Source organism: Poromitra crassiceps, assembly GCF_964638095.1.
Source record: "Poromitra crassiceps genome assembly, chromosome: 4".
In the NCBI taxonomy this organism is placed as follows: Eukaryota; Metazoa; Chordata; class Actinopteri; order Beryciformes; family Melamphaidae; genus Poromitra; species Poromitra crassiceps.
In genome coordinates this window covers 1,321,863-1,340,443 of record NC_139626.1, presented here as the reverse complement: position 1 = coordinate 1,340,443, position 18,581 = coordinate 1,321,863, and the positions used below count along the sequence as shown (strand labels likewise).

The 18,581-nt window shown below is 44.7% G+C and overlaps 1 protein-coding gene across 1 annotated transcript in view; it reads right to left on the bottom strand.

Moving 5' to 3' along the window:
• Nucleotides 1–7,435: 7,435 nt before the first annotated feature.
• med1 (mediator complex subunit 1) overlaps nucleotides 7,436–18,581 on the bottom strand; it is a 28,495-nt gene continuing 17,349 nt past the window's right edge. Inside the window, exons 8-16 of the mRNA XM_083635482.1 lie at nucleotides 18,228–18,302; nucleotides 17,851–18,014; nucleotides 17,576–17,687; nucleotides 17,237–17,361; nucleotides 14,859–14,986; nucleotides 14,476–14,677; nucleotides 13,541–13,636; nucleotides 13,282–13,387; nucleotides 7,436–12,548 (exon numbers count right to left, since the gene is read on the bottom strand). Of these exons, the coding sequence (XP_083491608.1) occupies nucleotides 8,690–12,548; nucleotides 13,282–13,387; nucleotides 13,541–13,636; nucleotides 14,476–14,677; nucleotides 14,859–14,986; nucleotides 17,237–17,361; nucleotides 17,576–17,687; nucleotides 17,851–18,014; nucleotides 18,228–18,302 (4,867 nt within the window). The 3' untranslated portion in view covers nucleotides 7,436–8,689. The remainder of the gene's footprint in view (nucleotides 12,549–13,281; nucleotides 13,388–13,540; nucleotides 13,637–14,475; nucleotides 14,678–14,858; nucleotides 14,987–17,236; nucleotides 17,362–17,575; nucleotides 17,688–17,850; nucleotides 18,015–18,227; nucleotides 18,303–18,581) is intronic.

The window sequence follows — 18,581 nt, the reverse complement described above, 5'->3', positions numbered from 1 at the left end:
ATGCATATGGCTATATATAGTTTTGTTCTCAAATGTACATACAAAAAGAATGCTTCAGTGGAATGCTTAGTGTTGACACAACATAACCATGAACTTCGCTCTACCTTCCCCTTACAGCCAGTCACTTCAGTTTGCCTCAGCAGAACTCCAGAGTTTGATACAGTTTGGATTTTTGCCCCAGAAAAGAAAAGATCTGCATAACCACAAGATAATATACCTTTTACACAATGTAACTCAATGTCACGAGCACAAAAATCTGCTGCTTGGTTTTTTGCCCAATCAAAACATAAATAATGTCATAATATCTCAGTGTATTTCTTTATTTTTTTTTGGGGGGGGGGGTGTACTAAAGATCCTAGCAGAGCTCACGAGAACTTTATTTATTTCCCTTTGAGGAATGACATTCTACAATTAACAAACAATATGATCCACAATTGTAAATATTTGGGTAGTAACTGTAAGGTCATATGTGGTCTATAATGGGAAACTGGGCTCAATTCAAATGTAATCTCAGTCCACTCACGTGGGGATGAAATGTCTTCAGTGTCTGACGGTCTGATCTGCATTCCCATACACAGAAAAGCACTACGTAGTGCCACATCCATAACATGGCCACAGTTTCAAATAATAATAAAGGAACATGTTATCAAATTTGAAACTAATTTTTGCAACCTTACACCGACTGATAAAATGTTCTAAGCTGCTGGCGTATCCCGCAGTGTATAAGCTGGAGTTTGCCTGTGGCTCACTCTAGCTGTAATAATATCCTTAGTTAAGGATGCAGCACTCTCAGGCTGAAAATACATCTAGACTCTCTTCTTCTTCTCCTCCCTCCTTCCTTCCTCTTCTTTTCACCCCCTCCACTCCCCCATCCTCCTCCTCCTCCCAAAGCCCACTGTGTGCAGCTAGAAAGCTTACTGGCAAATGGCTGCCTCCCCGGACTTCCTTATCTCCAGGATAAGCTGGGAGGTTATTTCCATGCCATCCAGCTCATCAACATCCACAAACTGTATCTTCCTTATAGGCTGAAGGAGGGGGGAATTGCAATTTGCTCATCTCAACTCACTCTCTACATGCAGCTCTCATGTCTCACATGCCTGAAATCTAGTAAGGCTGTAACATGAACATAGAATACTTTAATGATTCCAGTCTAATGGTGATCAGATGGACATCTCCGCACACAAAGAGCTTGTGGGACAGATGAGCACAACTGCTGTTCAGTGTAGCTACTGTGTGTCACTGACTTGTACCTTCAGCCCCCTGGTGACATGAACCTCCCATGTGTGGCCCATGAGGTCATCATAGTATTCAAGCCTCTGTGCCTCCTCTACAAGCCCTCGTTGAACTTTGCCAGACCCCTCTGTGGCCCTCTAGCACTTCCCTTCCCACTCTGTGAGATGTGTAGCTGCCACCATCTCATACCTTCAGCCACATTGTGTCTTCAATATGATTATAACCATCTCATACCTTCAGCCACATTGTGTCTTCAATATGATTATAATGTGCTGCTAAGTTTAGTCTGTTGGCTGACAGGCAATCAGCCTCCCCTTCCACTCTGCAGCAGCTCGATGGCAACACTAAAATACTTTGTGGAGAAAGAAAGAAAGAAAGAGAGAGAGTGTGTGTGTGTGTGTGTGTGTTACAGAGGGTGAGAGAGAGAGGACAGACACACAGGGAGGTCTATGCTAGACAGAGGAGATCAACACAAACCCCCGAGAGCAAAAGTGGAGCTGTCAGTGGAGAGAGAGACCGCCAAGGATACAGCTGAGGTGGCAGTGGAGGGAGAGACAGCAAAACCAGAAGAGAGAGATGTCTGTGTGTGTGTGTGTGTGTGGGGGGGGGGGGGGGGGTGGCAGTTGGGGAAAGTGGAATGGACTAGCAGGAAGGGACGACCCAATGAAAAGGAGGGGAACATTTACATTGATGATGGGCACATGATGGGAGTGAGGAGAATCAGCTGGACCAGAGTATTTGCCAACATAATTACTTTGCTGCCAAAGTAGATTTTTGAGCAGAAAAGAATGAGTGAAGACAACAAGCCTGACACATGGCAAAGTAAAATGGCGGGTGGTGGCTCCTGTTACTGCCGCGCTCTGTGCGTGAGTCTAAAGTAGGGAGGGAGTAATCAAGCAGCTAAACTTGGATGAAAAACAAACGTTGGAAAAGAAGAAATTTGGACAGAGTGTTCTGTAAAGAAAACAGGGTTCGAAAATGGCAGGGTTTGAAATGACTTTTTTTTTGTCTTGGGAACATGCCATTCTTTAGATATAGAGGAAATGATTCAAAAGTAAAACATGTATAGTATCTGTCAGCCAACCAACCAGAGGGACAGTTCAGTGACATTGCTGTACCCGCAGTGGGTCTCAGGCTTGATTTTGAGAAGATATGATATAGAGCAAGCATGAGGAGAAAAGAAACGGAATAACATGGCTGGATTCCAGGGAAAAAGATTGAGTGTCGAGCCAGGCAGACATTTTGAGTGGCAGGGGTTGACAATAGAGAAATGATAGTATAGTAGCTGTGCTGAAGAAAACAGCAGATCAGCAGTTTGGAAAGGTTGAAAAGAAAAGCAGAGGAGCTAGAACGGAGAGATGAGAAAGGAGGAGAGGAGGCTGCAATCACAGGCTTTCTTTCTATCTCCATGGAATGTGACAGATTGCTTAGAAATACTGGCGGAAATGAGTACCTTGATTGTAATGGCTCTGTAGCATCTGAGTGTGTGTATGTGTGTGTGAGAGAGAGAAATGAAGACAGACTATAACGACTATTATAGGACAATAATGGAAAAGTTTGTGCTCAAATAAAATGAAAACAAATTTATATTAATTTTTTTTTGTTTTACTAGATTTAATAGATAGTTTGACTGCCATCGTTTACTACAGCTCCCCTTGATAGGATAACAGTCATAAACACTGGACTCAAGGTCTTTTCAGCTAATAGCTTTCTACTGATTTGGCTGACCCAAGCTGACAAATTCAAAGCCACATGTAAATCATTGATTGAATCTAGAATTTAATTGCAGTTGCTGTGTTCCACTTTTTTTTTAACCTTTATTTATCCAGGGAGGACCATTGAGAGCACACTCTTTTTCAAGGACGCCTTGATTACAGTGTATATCACAATTAAAACAAGTTAAAACAATTAAAATCAAGAATATGGCACATATAAAACACTAAAATGATAAAACAATAGCACAGTAAAATCACATGAAATCACAGGTGCAGACAAATAAGAGGGCTACGTAAAACAGGTGCAATCCCTATGCAGTGCAGCATTAAGTAGCGCCTTGAATGACTCTATGGAGACCAGTCGGTCCAGTCTGAGAGTCCTGAATCTTGTTCAGGAGCATAAAAGATGAAAGCGGTCTTTCCTGACTCACTATTCATACGTGGAGTGAGCAATCTAATGTGTGTGTCTGTGAACGTGTCTGATATCCTGAAGCACTAACACTGAAAAGGGAAGACAAATAGAAAGGAAGCTTACCAGACAAGGCCTTATAAATAAATAAAAGACAATGCTGATCTCGACGAATGGTAAGAGAAGGCCCACCCACGTTTTCATATAAAACACAATGATAAGTGTGACACCCATCAGCAGTAATAAACCATGCAGAGCACTATGAAATACTGCATCAAGAGGCTTCAGCGTGGAAGATGAAGCATCCATAAGCACATCACCATAATCAAAGACAGACATTGTTAGAGATAGCACAATGGTCTTTCTACTAAGGAGAGAAAAACAAGACTTGTTTCTGTAGAGCAGTGGTTTTCAAACTTTTTTGGCTTCAGTACCCCCTTTCCCTGATTTCTGAATCCACGTACCCCATTTACCCCACTACAACATGTTGCTTAGGAAACGGCAAGTGAGACATATGTAATTAATTCATGATAACCCACCTTTTGAAGAATATTAGAAAATAAGAAATAGAGTGAAAGAGTTGCAATTAGTGCCTCCTGATCACATTTATTGTCATGGTTTATTCTTAAATGTGTCCATTTTCCCCATTCTCTCAAGTACGCCCTCTAGTACCTCCACATACCCCTAGGGGTACGCGTACTCACTTTTGGGAACCACTGCTGTAGAGGAAACCAATCTTTCCCCTCAGCTTTTTGGTGCGTCATGAATCATTTTGTGATTGCATTGTCCCAGAGAGGCCTGAGGCACACTTCACCCGGTCATGTTCTCACTAACCTTGCTAAAGGATAACACACCTATTACTTCTACCCTGGCAGAGAACTAACATGTTCATCAAATCACAGCCTTGAGGCATGGATGCTGTTTATTATAACCTCCGTGAAGGAGAAAGAATTGAAGATGTTGTATTAGGTTAGGTTACGGAGATGTCCACTGAATGTACAAAACAGAAGTACATTGATGAGGTGAATCCAGGTAAAAGCCATTATACCAATCAATCACAAAGGAGGAGATGCATGAAGAGTAGCAGGGCAAGAGTTTTGAAGCTTTGGGACATTTGAGATGGGCAAAATGGACTGGAACCCAATATCAGGAAGATAGATGTCCTTATTGTTTTGTACATTGAGTGTAGGAAGGAAATGTTTTCCCAAGGACAGATTCAACCACAATGACAATGCAGTATTTTAGCTGATACCTCCACTTTTCCTTGTCCATCCTTGGAGCAAGTCGCACATACAAATGATAGGTGACCTTGCTCAGTGACCCTTCAACTATATACTGACAGCCTCCTTAACCAGGCTGTCAACGTGCTGCCTTTAAACACACACATGGCTAAGGACAGGCTTGTAAAAAAAGTGAAAAGCAAGCACACTCCAAAAGATTATGCAACTTCGGTGCAGGGCACATATAATATCAAGTCACAACAGAAAAGCCAGCACACAAAAAAAGTCCTTTTAGAGGTTTTAATACCTTAGTCTGGGGCAGCAGACAGTGTGGACACTGAAGAAGGCCTACGTGCCGAAACTTGTTTGTTGCTGTGCTGCTGCCCCAGACTAAGGTATTAAAACCTCTAAAATAACTTTTTTTGTGTGCTGGCTTTTCTGTTGTGACTTAAGGACAGGCTTGTGCCATTTGAGTGTAATGTTTCTAAGAAGAAGGGACTGACTCTATAATAGAGATTTTCTGTGTGTGTAAAGGGACTCCCATTCATTTGTGTCAGGCAAGCAGTTTATCAGTGCTTCAGGGGAAAAAACAGCACAGTCAGCAAAGCTAGGGAACAATGTGGTCGACTGGTGGGTCAAAAGATCAAGTATATATGTGCCTCAGAGCCTCATATGGTTTCAAATGTTGCCACTCGGGAGAGAAAGGTTACATTAATGTCTGGCTAGCTTTCTTTTCTGCTTGCCCAAGAATATAATACATTTGCACACAATTGATCATGCAGGAAAAGGAACACCCATTTCCATGTAGAGCATTATATTATATTATTATTATATTAGTATTTCTTATTGATCTTGGGTCTTAATGAACAGAGAATCCCTGGTGGTGATGAAATAGTACAGTTCAAAAGTCTCCACTTACTGTAGCACTGAACATTTGAAATCATCTTTTATTCATTTTCCTCCACGACAAAGACCTTTTACATTACAAATTCCTTGTGCCCATCCTAATTAGTTTAATGTATTTTTGTCTGTTTGCTTTTTGTCCCTTCCTTCCCTAATTGCCACCTTATTTCACATTTCTTCATGTAGAACTGTGAATAGAGGCGTGAACATGATTGTAACCACTGAGCATTACCTCTGGGAGTGTGTAGCCCTTCTCCAATGCAAGCACCATGTTATTTCTGCTCTCCATGATACAGAGCAACCTGGTGCACTGCTGCCATCTGTGGTTCAAACTCTGTAGCTCAGATATTGAGCTGCTGACTGTGACACATCATGTGCTCCAAACCTTTGAAATCAGTTAGATTTCATCTTTAGTTACTGTAAAACTCTTCCTATACAGATGAAAAGGAAGAAAGGTTCTATGCAAATGCAGCTACTATTTTAGTAGTATCGGAGTATTCCTCAAGCTATTATAATGCACTATTTTCATGTACATTCAATGTACTCTTATTTAACTCCGACTGTAAATGCATGTAAATCCACTGCCTATTTAACTCAGTCTGTAAATCTCATGTAAATTCAACGTAAATTCATATTTATTATCCACAGAACCCTTCACCACTCATGTACATATTTGTATATATTTACTTGATTTGATTGCACTTGCAACTTTATGATTGTTTTTAGTTATCTTCCTACTTCTTATCTCTGTATATTGATGTGACCGCTACGCTGCATACAGACACTAAGACAAATTCCTCATGTAACTTGCATACTGTGGCAATAAAAGTGATTCTGATTCTGATACAACTTTGTATAAAATATATTCCACTTGCTCATTTGGTCTCCGCAATATGTTATTTTGTTGATTGCTTGTCGAGTGTCATATTTGATTGACTGTTACTGAATATTCATGTGTATGATAAGTACACATTAGCATAACTACCCATGAAGTGATATTTAACGACTTAAAGACGATTTGTCCTCCTTTTTGTGTACCCTGCATACTCTACCCAGGGTTCCCACACTTTCTTAAATATCAAATTCAATGACTTTCCAGGCCCAATTCCCTCAAATTCAAGGACGCAACATGGCAGTTTGAGACACGGATCAATGTTAATTATTGTTATAACATGGATAATTTTCATAATGAGATCTATATCAGGCTTTACAGAAACTCAGACAAAAATACTGCCTTGAATGTGTGAAAACTTCTCACCTGTGCTGTGTTAAACCTATTTACTGTTAAAAAAGGTTAAAAAAGAACGTCAATTTCTATTCTTGCACACAATTAACTAACCCTAACCCTAAATTCTAGCCCTTTCAATGAACCATGTCTATTTATATCCATTTAAAAAACTCCCAAGGTCTTGACCCCCCCCCCCCCCCCTCAAATTCACAAACATTCAAGGATGTCAAGGACCCCGTGGGAACCCTGTCTACCAAAGCCTCTATTATCAATAGAAACAATGATAAAATAGGACAATAACTACGACAGCTCGTCACAGCACACCCAAATGTACAGTGGTAGTTTCAACACTTTCATGGCAGTACAGCTCCCTGATTCATTAGGCATCGCCTTTTCTCTCCATATATTTACATTCAACATCTTTGGTCCTATTCATTAGCTGATGGTAGTCTGGAATAGAGAGCAAGTTATTACACTGATCAGCATCTATTCCCGCCAATCAATGAAGTCAAACGTCATATTATGCGTGTGATGCTACATAGTCAGAAACAGGCAGGAAAAACATGCTCAATGGACAAACAGAAACTAGGCTGGAAGGTACAGATATTTTACTAAGACCACTATTTTTCTAACAACTTCTCAAGCAATTGGGACAAACACACATTCTGTCCACACACCCCATCCATCAATTTCCTATAGCTGCTTATCCCGTTTTGGGTTACAGTGACACACATCTATGTTAAATACATCCATTCCTTTCCTACGTTTGTAATGTGACACACTTGTGTTATATGAAATGTCAATTACGATGATAAATGTGGATGAATTTCTGCTCATCTCTGACAGCAGCTCTAAGAAATGTAATGGAGCCAAACAAAGTCAGTTGGACATTACTGTTCTTACCCAAGTACTGACCTACTTTTCTCATCAACTCAAACTCCCAAAAGTTGCATAATTGATGTTGAACATGTTTTTATTTACACTATAGAAAAAGGATGAGTGAGCAAACACTTTCAAGTGGCTCCAGCTACTCTTTCAAAGTTTATTTAAGCAGCTGAGCCAATATTAATATGCCTCCTCAGTGTTTGCTCCCAAAAATCTATGGATTACAACTAGAGTCTGGTACAGTACATTGCAGATTGCTCTCTCATCTTGCCTGAAAATGCTTAATCAAAGAATCAACTTTGACTATCCAGAAACGTGGAGACAATTGTCCAGCAGTGAAATGTTTATTTCAAGCTTCAAAAACCTAAAAAAAAAAAAAAAAAAAATCCTTCCTCAGCATGTTCATCGGTGGCAGTCTTTACTTTACCTACACTAATTTGCACATCAACAATTTAAAATGTATCAAAATCTAAAAATTCCCAGTCATCTGAAAAACAAGGCAATTAAACACTGTACACTTCTTGTTTTACAATACTTTTTTAACAGTTCCCAAAGTTATTTTGAAAACTATACCTATAGTGGCATTATGCAGATTTTTTTTGATCACACATCAGTCGCTGACAATGACAGATCAACAATAGCTAATGGTATATGTATTAAATGCAAAAAGAATAGGAAATTAGCAACAATATGATGGACAATAAAGACCTTCTGATATCACAGCAAGACAAAAAATAAATGTCTTTACCTCTGGAAAATATACTGTTTGAATCCTCAATGAAGGAAATTCTGGGGTGGATCAAGACATCAATGTGGCTTGTATATATACTTGTATATATATATGTTGTATCAAACGTAAGTACTGTAATAGTAATGTGCACTGATACTGATGAGTCGTAAAATATGACCTTTTAAAAAACAGCTTTAAAATGGTCACCAATCATCCAGAAAGCCACAATATCCTAATATTGATCCAGTTCCAATTGTTGGCTTGAATTGAACAAATACTAAGAGTCACATTTTTATGTTAAATGCCAAAAGCTAAAGCAAAAGCTGTCAAAATCCAAATGTCTCTCAAAAAGAATAAAACTAAAAGTTAAAGGTTGCCGGTGAGGGCTGAGTCCATGAGGTCGTCGTCTTCATTTCGCATATACACCGGACTGGGCCGGGAGGGCCGCTCTGAGCCCAGCATGGACAGAGATGAATCGGAGGCTGAGATGGGCGACCGTGACCAACTGTCCGCTTTCATGGGATGCGAGGACGGACCCATGGACATAGACTTCTTTTTTTCTTTCTCCCTGTCCCGCTCTCTGTCTCGGTCCCTCTCCCGCTCCCGCTGCTTCTTCTTCTCCTTCTTGTGTTTCTTGTGCTTCTCTCCCGAGCTGAGGGGGATGGAGCTCATGTAGTCCTGGGGTGGCAAGGGGCGCATGGTCTGATCGTCGTCTGAGCTGGGACTGTTCTGGTGGGACTTTTCGGCCACCGAGCTGCTGCCCGACTCGCTCTCGCTGTCGTGGTTGAGCGGGAGGTACCCCGGCGAGCGGCTGTGGCTCGGGGAGGAGCGGTCGTGTTTGGGGGTAGAGCCGCTGAAGAGCGGGGAGGCTTTGAGGCTGGAGAGCTGGGGACGCATGGAGTCACCAGACCCGCTCCCTTTGGCCTTGATGCTGGGTGAGCCGCCATCGGGTTTGCTGATGATGATCTTTGCCAGACCAGACCCGCTCACCCCTCCCGTTTTTGGGTCCATCAGCTTCTTATCCCCAGTGTTGCCCCCTGAAACAGACACTTTGGCTTTGGCCTCTTTATCAGACTTCTCCCGCTTATACTCTCCACTTTGGGAGGACATGGTATGCTTGGAAGGGCCCATGTTAGGGGCTCCACTGCTAGGTGCATTTCCAGGACCAGCACTGGGACCGGACCCACCGCCTCCAGGTCCCCCTACTGGCGGCCCGACCTCACAACCATCCTCCCCCACTCCTCCAACACTCTTCAGCTTATCTATGACTGCCGTAAGAGAGGGTTTCTTATTCCGGCTGGGAGACTTGCCTTTGGCGTTGGGGTTATTTGCATTATTCTGACCAGCTCCTCCACCACCACTCCCCCCTCCGCCCCCACTTGCTCCTCCTCCTCCACCACCACCACCACCTCCTCCTGACCCCCCTCCTCCTCCTCCACCACTCCCGTACTGAGACTGGGAGCCTCCTGAAAAGGCCATGGAACCAGAGGACGAGGAGGAGCTGGAGGATGATGCAGAACCAGAGGAAGAACTGCTACCCATTGGCTTCTGGGAGCCCATCCCCCCGCCAGAAGAAGACTTGGACCCTCCCGAACTGCCACCACCTGAGCCCATAGGGGATTTAGCCTTGGAGGAGGGAGGGGTTCCTGGAACCTGGGACTGCTGCATTTTCATAGGGGAGGACAACTTGTCGCCGGAGCTACCAGAGCGAGAGTGAGAAGGGGAGATGTTGGGCTTGATGTTTGGATTCATCAGTGACCCAGGTGGCTTACCCCCCTGAGGCTTGATCTTATTACCACTTCCAATTCCACCACCACTGCCTCCTGGTCCAGATAGTCCATGTTTGGTGATAGGGGAAGACCCTGGTTTGCCAACACCCATTCCCTGGGAGGAGCCTTTAGACTGGGATGGCCCTCCTCCACCACCAGCCCCAACTCCCACACTCCCTGGCTTGGAGCTGTTGCCCTGTGTCATGGAGCCTTCCTTGGTCTTGATCTTCCCGGAAGAAGAGGAGTGAGAATGATGACTTTTGCTGCTGCTGGTTCCCCCTGGCCCCCCTGTGCTGCTAGTGGCTGAACTACTGGAGGTGTACCCCCCGTGGGATGAGGTTTTCCCCCCAGAGATCCCTTTTGGGATCTGAATAGTGATTTTGGGAATGGGAGGGGTCGCACCACCGGGAGGAGTTTGCGAGCGACCTGAACTACCAGGAGACTTGGAGCCGCCTCCACTCATGCTTCCTCCAGAGCCCGAGCCACCACTAGGTGGCGTATACGGGCGTCCCCCTGAGCTGTGAGAGGGAGACTTCCCATCAGGGTCCAGCTTCTTGCGTTTGGGGGGCTTTTCTTTGGACTTTCCCTCACTAGAGGGGGTCCTGCTGCGTTTCACCTGTTTGCCTTCTGTCGAGCTGCTGCCACCCATTCCCATCCCCATCCCCGAGCTGCTCCCTCCACTGCCCCCGTTCTCATCCTTCGGCCTCATGAGCCCCTGCTGTTGCTGTTTCACTTTAGCCTCGGCACTTTTAAAGTCCCCGCCTGTCCCTCCCAGGCCCAGCATGAGGGGGCTCTGTCCATCTCCTCCGTGGGACGAGTGTGCATCCCCCAAATCAGGAGCTTGTCCCAAAAGTGGCTTCCCCCCGCCACCGCTCCCGCCGAAAACCATCCCCATGTCAAAAGGGTCTTTGAGCGAGGGTTCGGGGGTGCTCTGCCCGTGCGCTGTGGGATTCTGGGGTGTTCCCGCTGGGGTGTTCTGCTGGCTGCTCCCACCAAAACCCTTGACCAGATCCATGTCTCCATCAGCACTTGGTGAGCTGTCATCAAAGTAGCCCTGGGAGAAGCCATGGCCTGAGGTCAGCAGGTCAGGGTTGAAGTCGGCCGCGTCTGGGAAAAAGTTGGTGGATGATGAGTCACTGGTGGGCGTGGCGGCGGTGGCAGCTGCCTCGGCAATCAGGTCCGCGGCGTCTGTGAAGGGATTCTCATTACTGTTGGTGTTGAAGATGTCTGCCGAGTCAAACACTGCACTGCCCTGGCCCGAGCTGGAGGAGTCACGGATGGGGGTACCGAGGGGGCCTCCATCCTCCCCACCACTGCCCATGTGGTGCTGCCCGTGGCCTCCGATGCTGCCTTTCCCCGTCTGCTCGGGCAAATCGGACAAGATCTCGGTGATATCGGCTCCGATGCTATCGGAGCTAGAGAGGCGTACCATCCGAGGCGGTAGAGGAGCCTGCTGCTGCTGCTGCGATTGGACGTGTGATTGTGAATGATAAGGCACGCCAGGGCCTGAGGGCGGGGTCCCACATTGGCTGGGTGCCGGGGTGATGCTATGGGGCGTGTCTAAGCCGTCGCCGGGCAGATTTACATCAAAGATGGGATTTTGGGAGGCGTCGACATCCATAGAGAAGAGTTCCCGGTGGAAATCGTCCTCGTGTTGGTGCTGGTGGTGGAGTTGCTGCATGGAAGACTGCTGCGTCTTCATTCCTATCCCACCACCTCCACTACCACCTGCAGCACCGGGCATCATGCCACCCTTTTCTGTCCCCCGTGGGCGTTTTTTCTTCCCTTTTGTACCACTTCCAGGGCAGCTGCCACCCAGAGCCTCTGTACGCGGGGAGCCAGAGGATGAATTCTGCCTCTCTAATGGACTGGAACCATACAGTGCAGCAAAATCTTGGGTGGGGTTGTCTTTCAACAGGTTCATCAACATGGGATGATTCTTGGTGTTGCTGGCGGGGGAGGACGTTGGGGGTGGTGTTTGGTGGGGTTGTGGTGGTGCATTCTGGGAGCTGGGACTGGAGCCGACACTTCCAGTGATCTGTAACAGACTGGTCAGGATGGGATTCTGGGTGACTTTGCTGTAATCGTCAGAGTGGCTTTGACCTTGTTGCTGCTGCTGTTGTTGCTGTTGCTGCCCGGTCCCGCCGCCTTGGGTTACGCAATCTCCTCCTTGGGCTTGCCCACGGCCAACCCCAAACAACGAGGTGATGGGACCTGTCAAATTGGGCCCCCCGGGGGGCCCTCCTCCAGTGGGTGTGTTGCCCCCTGCAGGCAGGCCCATAGGGTTGGTTCCATCGCCTGCGACCATGGTGTAGCTGGGACTACCAGAAGGTGGCAGGTTATTCTTCACCATGATCTCCACCGTCTCTGCAATGAGCGAGAGGGCCGGCGTGTCTGCCTGGATGGTCTCTGCTTTCCTCCGGATGGCCCGCATGGTCACAGGGATGGACATGCATCTGAGGAATGGAGGACATGATTACCTACTAGCCTGGTAAACCATCCGGTCACGTGAACTCACATTCTGTTTGATTCTGCGGGACCGTCCGGCCTCCGGCCCGGGTGTTTTCACAAATTACAAAGTCCACAGGCCAATCATGGACCGGCCTCGTTGACACTGTAACCGGCCAATCAGACCGCTGGCCAAACAGTAATGGCAAACGTTCATTGGCAGTTATTGCAGAAATAGACTTAACAACAACAATTAAACAAGATTCAAGAGTCTGTACCAGCGGAGTTTCTCGGCAGAAAATACATTTTCACCGTTCTTCCGAATGGATTTGGATTTGACTGGATCCGACACTGATTGGCTCAAGGACTGGATTTGGCAACGCTGATTGGCTGAAGGATGGTTTTAACCAGGCTAATGATTACCTACGTTAATATAAACGGGGGGCGGCATTAGCTCAGGAGGTAGAGCTGTCGCCTGGGAATCAGAAGGTTCCCGGTTCGAGGCTGGCTCCTCCCGGCAGTGTGCCGAAGTGTCCTTGAGCAAGACACTGAACCCCTAACTGCTCCCGACGAGCAGTTAGCGCCCTGCATGGCTGCAGACGCCGTTGGTGTGTGAATGGGTGAATGTGAGGTATTCATGTAAAAGCACTTTGGGTAGTTGATAGACTATATAAAATGCGCTCTATAAATACAGTCCATTTACCATTTATAAAACATCTACATTTAAGGAAATAAACTCACCTCTGGACTACTTTGGTGATGAAATCATCAGTGCAGATCAGAGCATCCGACAGTCCCTTATATAGCTTGCAGGCCACCTGCCTGGAGTCGATGACCTCCATTACCACTGGAAGAGCCGGTTAGAAAGGATAGGTAATTCAGGTTATCATCATACTAACAACAATATACAAACGGTATCTATGCAGATTCTTGTATGTTTCACACTGTGAAATCACTTCAAAGTAATAGAGTAACAATAGTTTCAGAAGTGTGTGCTCACCACAGACTAATGACTCGTTGACAGGGTGCTGGAAGGAGACACTGAAGCTGGAATCGGTAAGTGGGCACACCTCAAACTGCAGCAGGCCTGCGCTGTCTGAGGCAACAGGAGGAAATACACAACAATGGTCAATTTTACTCATCTTTTTCTTCTTCTTTGTATTCTATTATTTGCTGGTTAATTTGCATTTGGTTTCTTTTAATTTTTCTGTAGCAGAATGTTGATTATGGTTGAAATGGACTGAGTTGTTTTGTTTTCATTGTGTGTAGGGATGTCAAATGAATAGATAAGTATCAATACAAAATATTTGAAACGGAAAGAATACTAATTTGCAACAGGTATCGATAGCATTGAGTAGTATCAATCCTAAAAAAATTGAATGGATACAATACTCATTTGCAACAGTATGGATACCAGCAGTGCTTTCTCTGAATGAAAAATGCATGACTGATTTTTCCCTCATTATTGGTGGGTAATGTATCTATTGCTTCAACAAGCTGAAAGTGTTCTGATAGGCTGATGATTAGAGCAGGGGTAATCTGCTATGTTCTGATAGGCTGATGACTAGAGCAGGGGTAATCTGCTATGTTCTGATAGGCTGATGACTAGAGCAGTGGCAATCTGCTGTGTAAGTGCAAAGTTTTTAATGAGTTTTATTGGGCCTAGATTATTGAGAAACTTGTCCGTCTATCTGTCTTTTTTTCTTTTTAGGAGTTTTCAACAAAAAATACATCCGTCACCAAAAACAATGGTCAGGGTTAGGGTTATACTTGAATATACAAACTACATAATCAACAGCAAAATCAGAGACAACTCTGTGTTGAGTGCATTTTGAATAAACACACTTCAACATGGCCACGTTGTTTGATTTGGACGAGCTCAATCAACTAACAACTGATTCATCCAACCAAATAATTTAGTGGTCTGCTACTCACCTTCTCTGATGGAGGTGCGTTTCACACAACTGCCAATCAGGGTGTTGTAGGCTGCCTGGTGCCGGATGATATCAAGCAGGGCTGGTACCTGGGCTGGGTGGCGGAAAGGGATCTTGGACACAAGGGCCCCTTGGAGGGAGCGACCGTCCTGCACCGGAGCATCACCGTTCAGGAAGTAACAGTGCTGCTGGTCTGGCAACAACTATGAGAGCAGAGAAAAGGTGCATTCAGTTCGACAAACCTGTGCTCCGATAACCTAAACTATCTAATGTTTCGAAGTTGAGAAGGAAATGAGAGAAGCAATTTACAGTATATTCATATTGTATTAAAATCAAATTTAAATGTTCTGCAAGGACATGCAGGTATTATGTGCATGTACTCACAGAGTAGAAGTGCATGTTGTGTGAGGGCTGGGGTGGGGAGCTCCCCTCCTCCAGGACCTGGAGCTGGCTGTGGACGATGAGCTGGTAGAGAGGAGACAGGCTGGGGGAGCTCTCGAACACTGGGATCCCTATGCGAGAAGTCAGAGAACCAGGTAAGCACATCATTTTCTTTAGGTGTTTTCATAATGTGGGCATTGCGAAGCCCTTTGAGAACCAGGTAAGCACATCATTTTCTTTAGGTGTTTTCATAATGTGGGCATTGTGAAGCCCTTTGAGAACCAGGTAAGCACATCATTTTCTTTATGGTGTTTTCATAATGTGGGCATTGTGAAGCCCTTTGAGAACCAGGTAAGCACATCATTTTCTTTATGGTGTTTTCATAATGTGGGCATTGTGAAGCCCTTTGAGAACCAGGTAAGCACATCATTTTCTTTAGGTGTTTTCATAATGTGGGCATTGTGAAGCCCTTTGAGGCTGTAATTAAGTTATGTGTTTAAGGGCTTTATGGAAAGAAACAAAACATTATTTTTTGAACAACCACTGTACTGGCAGTTTTCTGGGCAATCCACCAATCACCAAGTGTGAATGTTACAGTACACAGCCTCCATCTTAGGCACATCTTTAAAGTGATAATACAGAAGATTTCAGTTTTCTTGTCTCTGACAACACCTATGGCCATGAGCAGTAATTGCAGATGAGATCCACACAGTGGCGCATATGTGACGCGAAGGGTTTTTTCTTCTTCTTAATACATTCAAGTTGGCCAGTGGGGGCGATAATGCAACGTGCACACATCTCAAAAGAAGAAGAAGTTGGCCTGCGGTAGTTAGCAGAGCTACATAATAGAAGAGTTGCGACATCGCCATTTACTCCAATGGACCAGTTTTTTGATTAAGCAGCGCTGTCACGTTGCAGCAGAATGGACAATTTGTGATGTACTTTTGAAAGGGTAAAGATGTTTAAAGAATCAAACTGTATATTATCATCTTTATTTTATGCATTAAAAACGTAGCATGAGAGCCCTTCCTGGCTATTCCCCCCCACGTGAGTCACACATTTTGGACTTCCGTTGGCCCACTCTCTCTTCTATATTACTCTGGTAGGCAGTTGACAGTGTTGCCGCCAGATTGGGTCGTTTCCCTTGCACCGTTTTGTGTGCGTTCTGGCAGTCTGTGGACTGATCACCTGCATCTGGCAACACTGGTAGTCAAACTTGTTCCTACTCCGCCTACTTTCCCAATTTCCCCCCGGGGATCATTAAAGTCTTTCTGATTCTGATTCCCATACCCCCTCTCTAGCGGACAATTCTGCTGGGTGAGTCGAAACATGTCAAGAACTTTGTGCCGATTGTGATTTCTTTGTTTTTGTTTTTGTTTGGGGGGCGGGGAAAGTGTCACCACAGACACAAGTTCATAAATGTTGCAATACAGAGACATGCAAGGGCTTTCATCAATGGGCTCAATCACCATTGTGTTAACTCACTTGAGGATACATTACGTCATTTGGCAGACGCTTTTATCCAAAGCGACTTACAATAACACATTTTTTGTCCGCAATAGAGCAATCAACTATGGAGCACAGTCTATGACAACTACAACTTCTGAAGGAACAGTGGTACAAGTTTAGGTTAGTATATATATATATATATATATATATATATATATATATATATACATATATATATATATACATATATATACACACATACATACATATATATATATATACACATATATACTTTTTTTTTTATTAATAAAGAAAGAGAGAGAACGAAGTTAGATCAAGAAGGGCCCAGATGGAGCCTGAAAAGGTGAGTCTTTAGTCTTTTCCGAAAGATCGGCAGTGATTCAGCCGTCCTGACCGAAGGTGGAAGCTCGTTCCACCATTGAGGTGCCAGGGACGAGAAGAGTCGAGATCGGGATGAGCGACTTTTGAGCCCCCGTAGCGAAGGAGGGGCGAGGCGACCTGCACTGGTGGAGGAGCGAAGGGAGCGCTGGGAGGTTTGGAACCTGACCATAGATTGCAGGTACAGGGGAGCTGACTGGTGTACTGCCCTGTAGGCCAGTACCAGTGTCTTGAATTTGATGCGGGCCGAGATAGGAAGCCAGTGGAGCTCCTGGAAGAGGGGAGTGACGTGAGAGAATTTGGGTTGGTTGAATACCAGACGGGCTGCAGCGTTCTGAATGAGCTGAAGCGGTCGGATGTCGGTGGCAGGTATATATAGTGACTTTACAGACATTTATTTACATGAAAATCTTCCGTATTATCACTTTGAAACTTGAAAATGCAATACTTTCATTCAATTAGAAAAACATCACCCATCTGGAAAAAATAAAATACATAATCGAATGGTGATTGCTTCAATTACTGAAACCCACCAGTAGCACTGCCCAGCCTCTGAATAAAGGAGAGCGAGAAGGGCATGGGGCGGTTCATCTTGAGGAAGAAACAAGCAGGCAGGTCCACACAGTTGGAGTTGGTCACTGAGGAAAAGGAGGGTGTCCTGAAACACACAGAGCAAAAACACATCAGCAGTCTGTCCGTATGTCAACTCTGTCAATTACCCTGGCAGTAAAAAAAAAAAAAAAAAAAAAATCATCTCGCAATTTAAGAATATTGTAATGTTGCACTTATTCTAAGATCGTCAGCGAAATGCTTAAAATGTAAATATAAATCATTTGGACTTTTCAGGTGAGGAGTGACGTAGGCCGTCTTACCCCTTGTTGTCCACCGGGTGGGATCCAGTGATGAGCGGAGCGATGGGGAGCTTGTAGACTGATTTGGTCCCTTCGACCGTCACAGACACACCGACACCCAGTGAGCGAGGCACTGCAAAGGCCATTGTCAAGATGTCCATAGAGACAGAATAGACAAGAGGGACGGGACATTATAAGCATTGTGAGGGTTCCTACTTTTTCTGGAAATCATTTGGTTGGTGCATTTTGAGCTTTATCATGGACACGTAGTTCACCCACTTCCTTCATGCACTCACCATTTGTGTCTGTTAAGTTGAGCTGTGAGCCCGTTCCCTCCTCAAATATGTCATATGGGGACACGTAACACTGAAGAGAAACAAGATGGCCGCCACTCCTGGCTGTCAGCAGGCCCACGCTGCCGTGGAGAATGGTCTCCACAGTATTAGCATTGGTGGCTAACCTAAAAAACACACACCAACCAAAATAAATAATGGCTGACACGACTAGCCTATTTGGCATATATTATGGAAAGTTTGGGTCAGTGGGGGGCATAAACATATTTACAGATTATATTATATTATTCATTCTGTATGAAGGATATAATATAAAACAATATTGAATCGTGAGGGAGATGAAGAAGGTGACCAAAAGGAGAAGAGTTTTGTGAACGGACCTAAACATGTGCATCATCTTGGTTAGATCAAGCTCCAGAGACTGCAGTGCAAGGTACATCTTGGTTTTCAGCTTACTGCAAAACAGAAATGCAGTCAGATAATTAGATACAACTGACACAAAAACGACAACATTCTAAAAGAGACCGAAGTCCATAGAAGTGCAGCCTTCTATGGATGCACTGATATCACCGTTTTCACTCGCAATTCAGATTTCGAACAATAAACTTTGACTGCAGCCTTATAGCCAAGTATAAATTCAATCTATTACTTTTTCAAACATACTGTATATGTAGATGTTTGGAGAACTCTACATCAAATAACTGAGATAACCATTTTTTCTTTGTTGAGAGAGA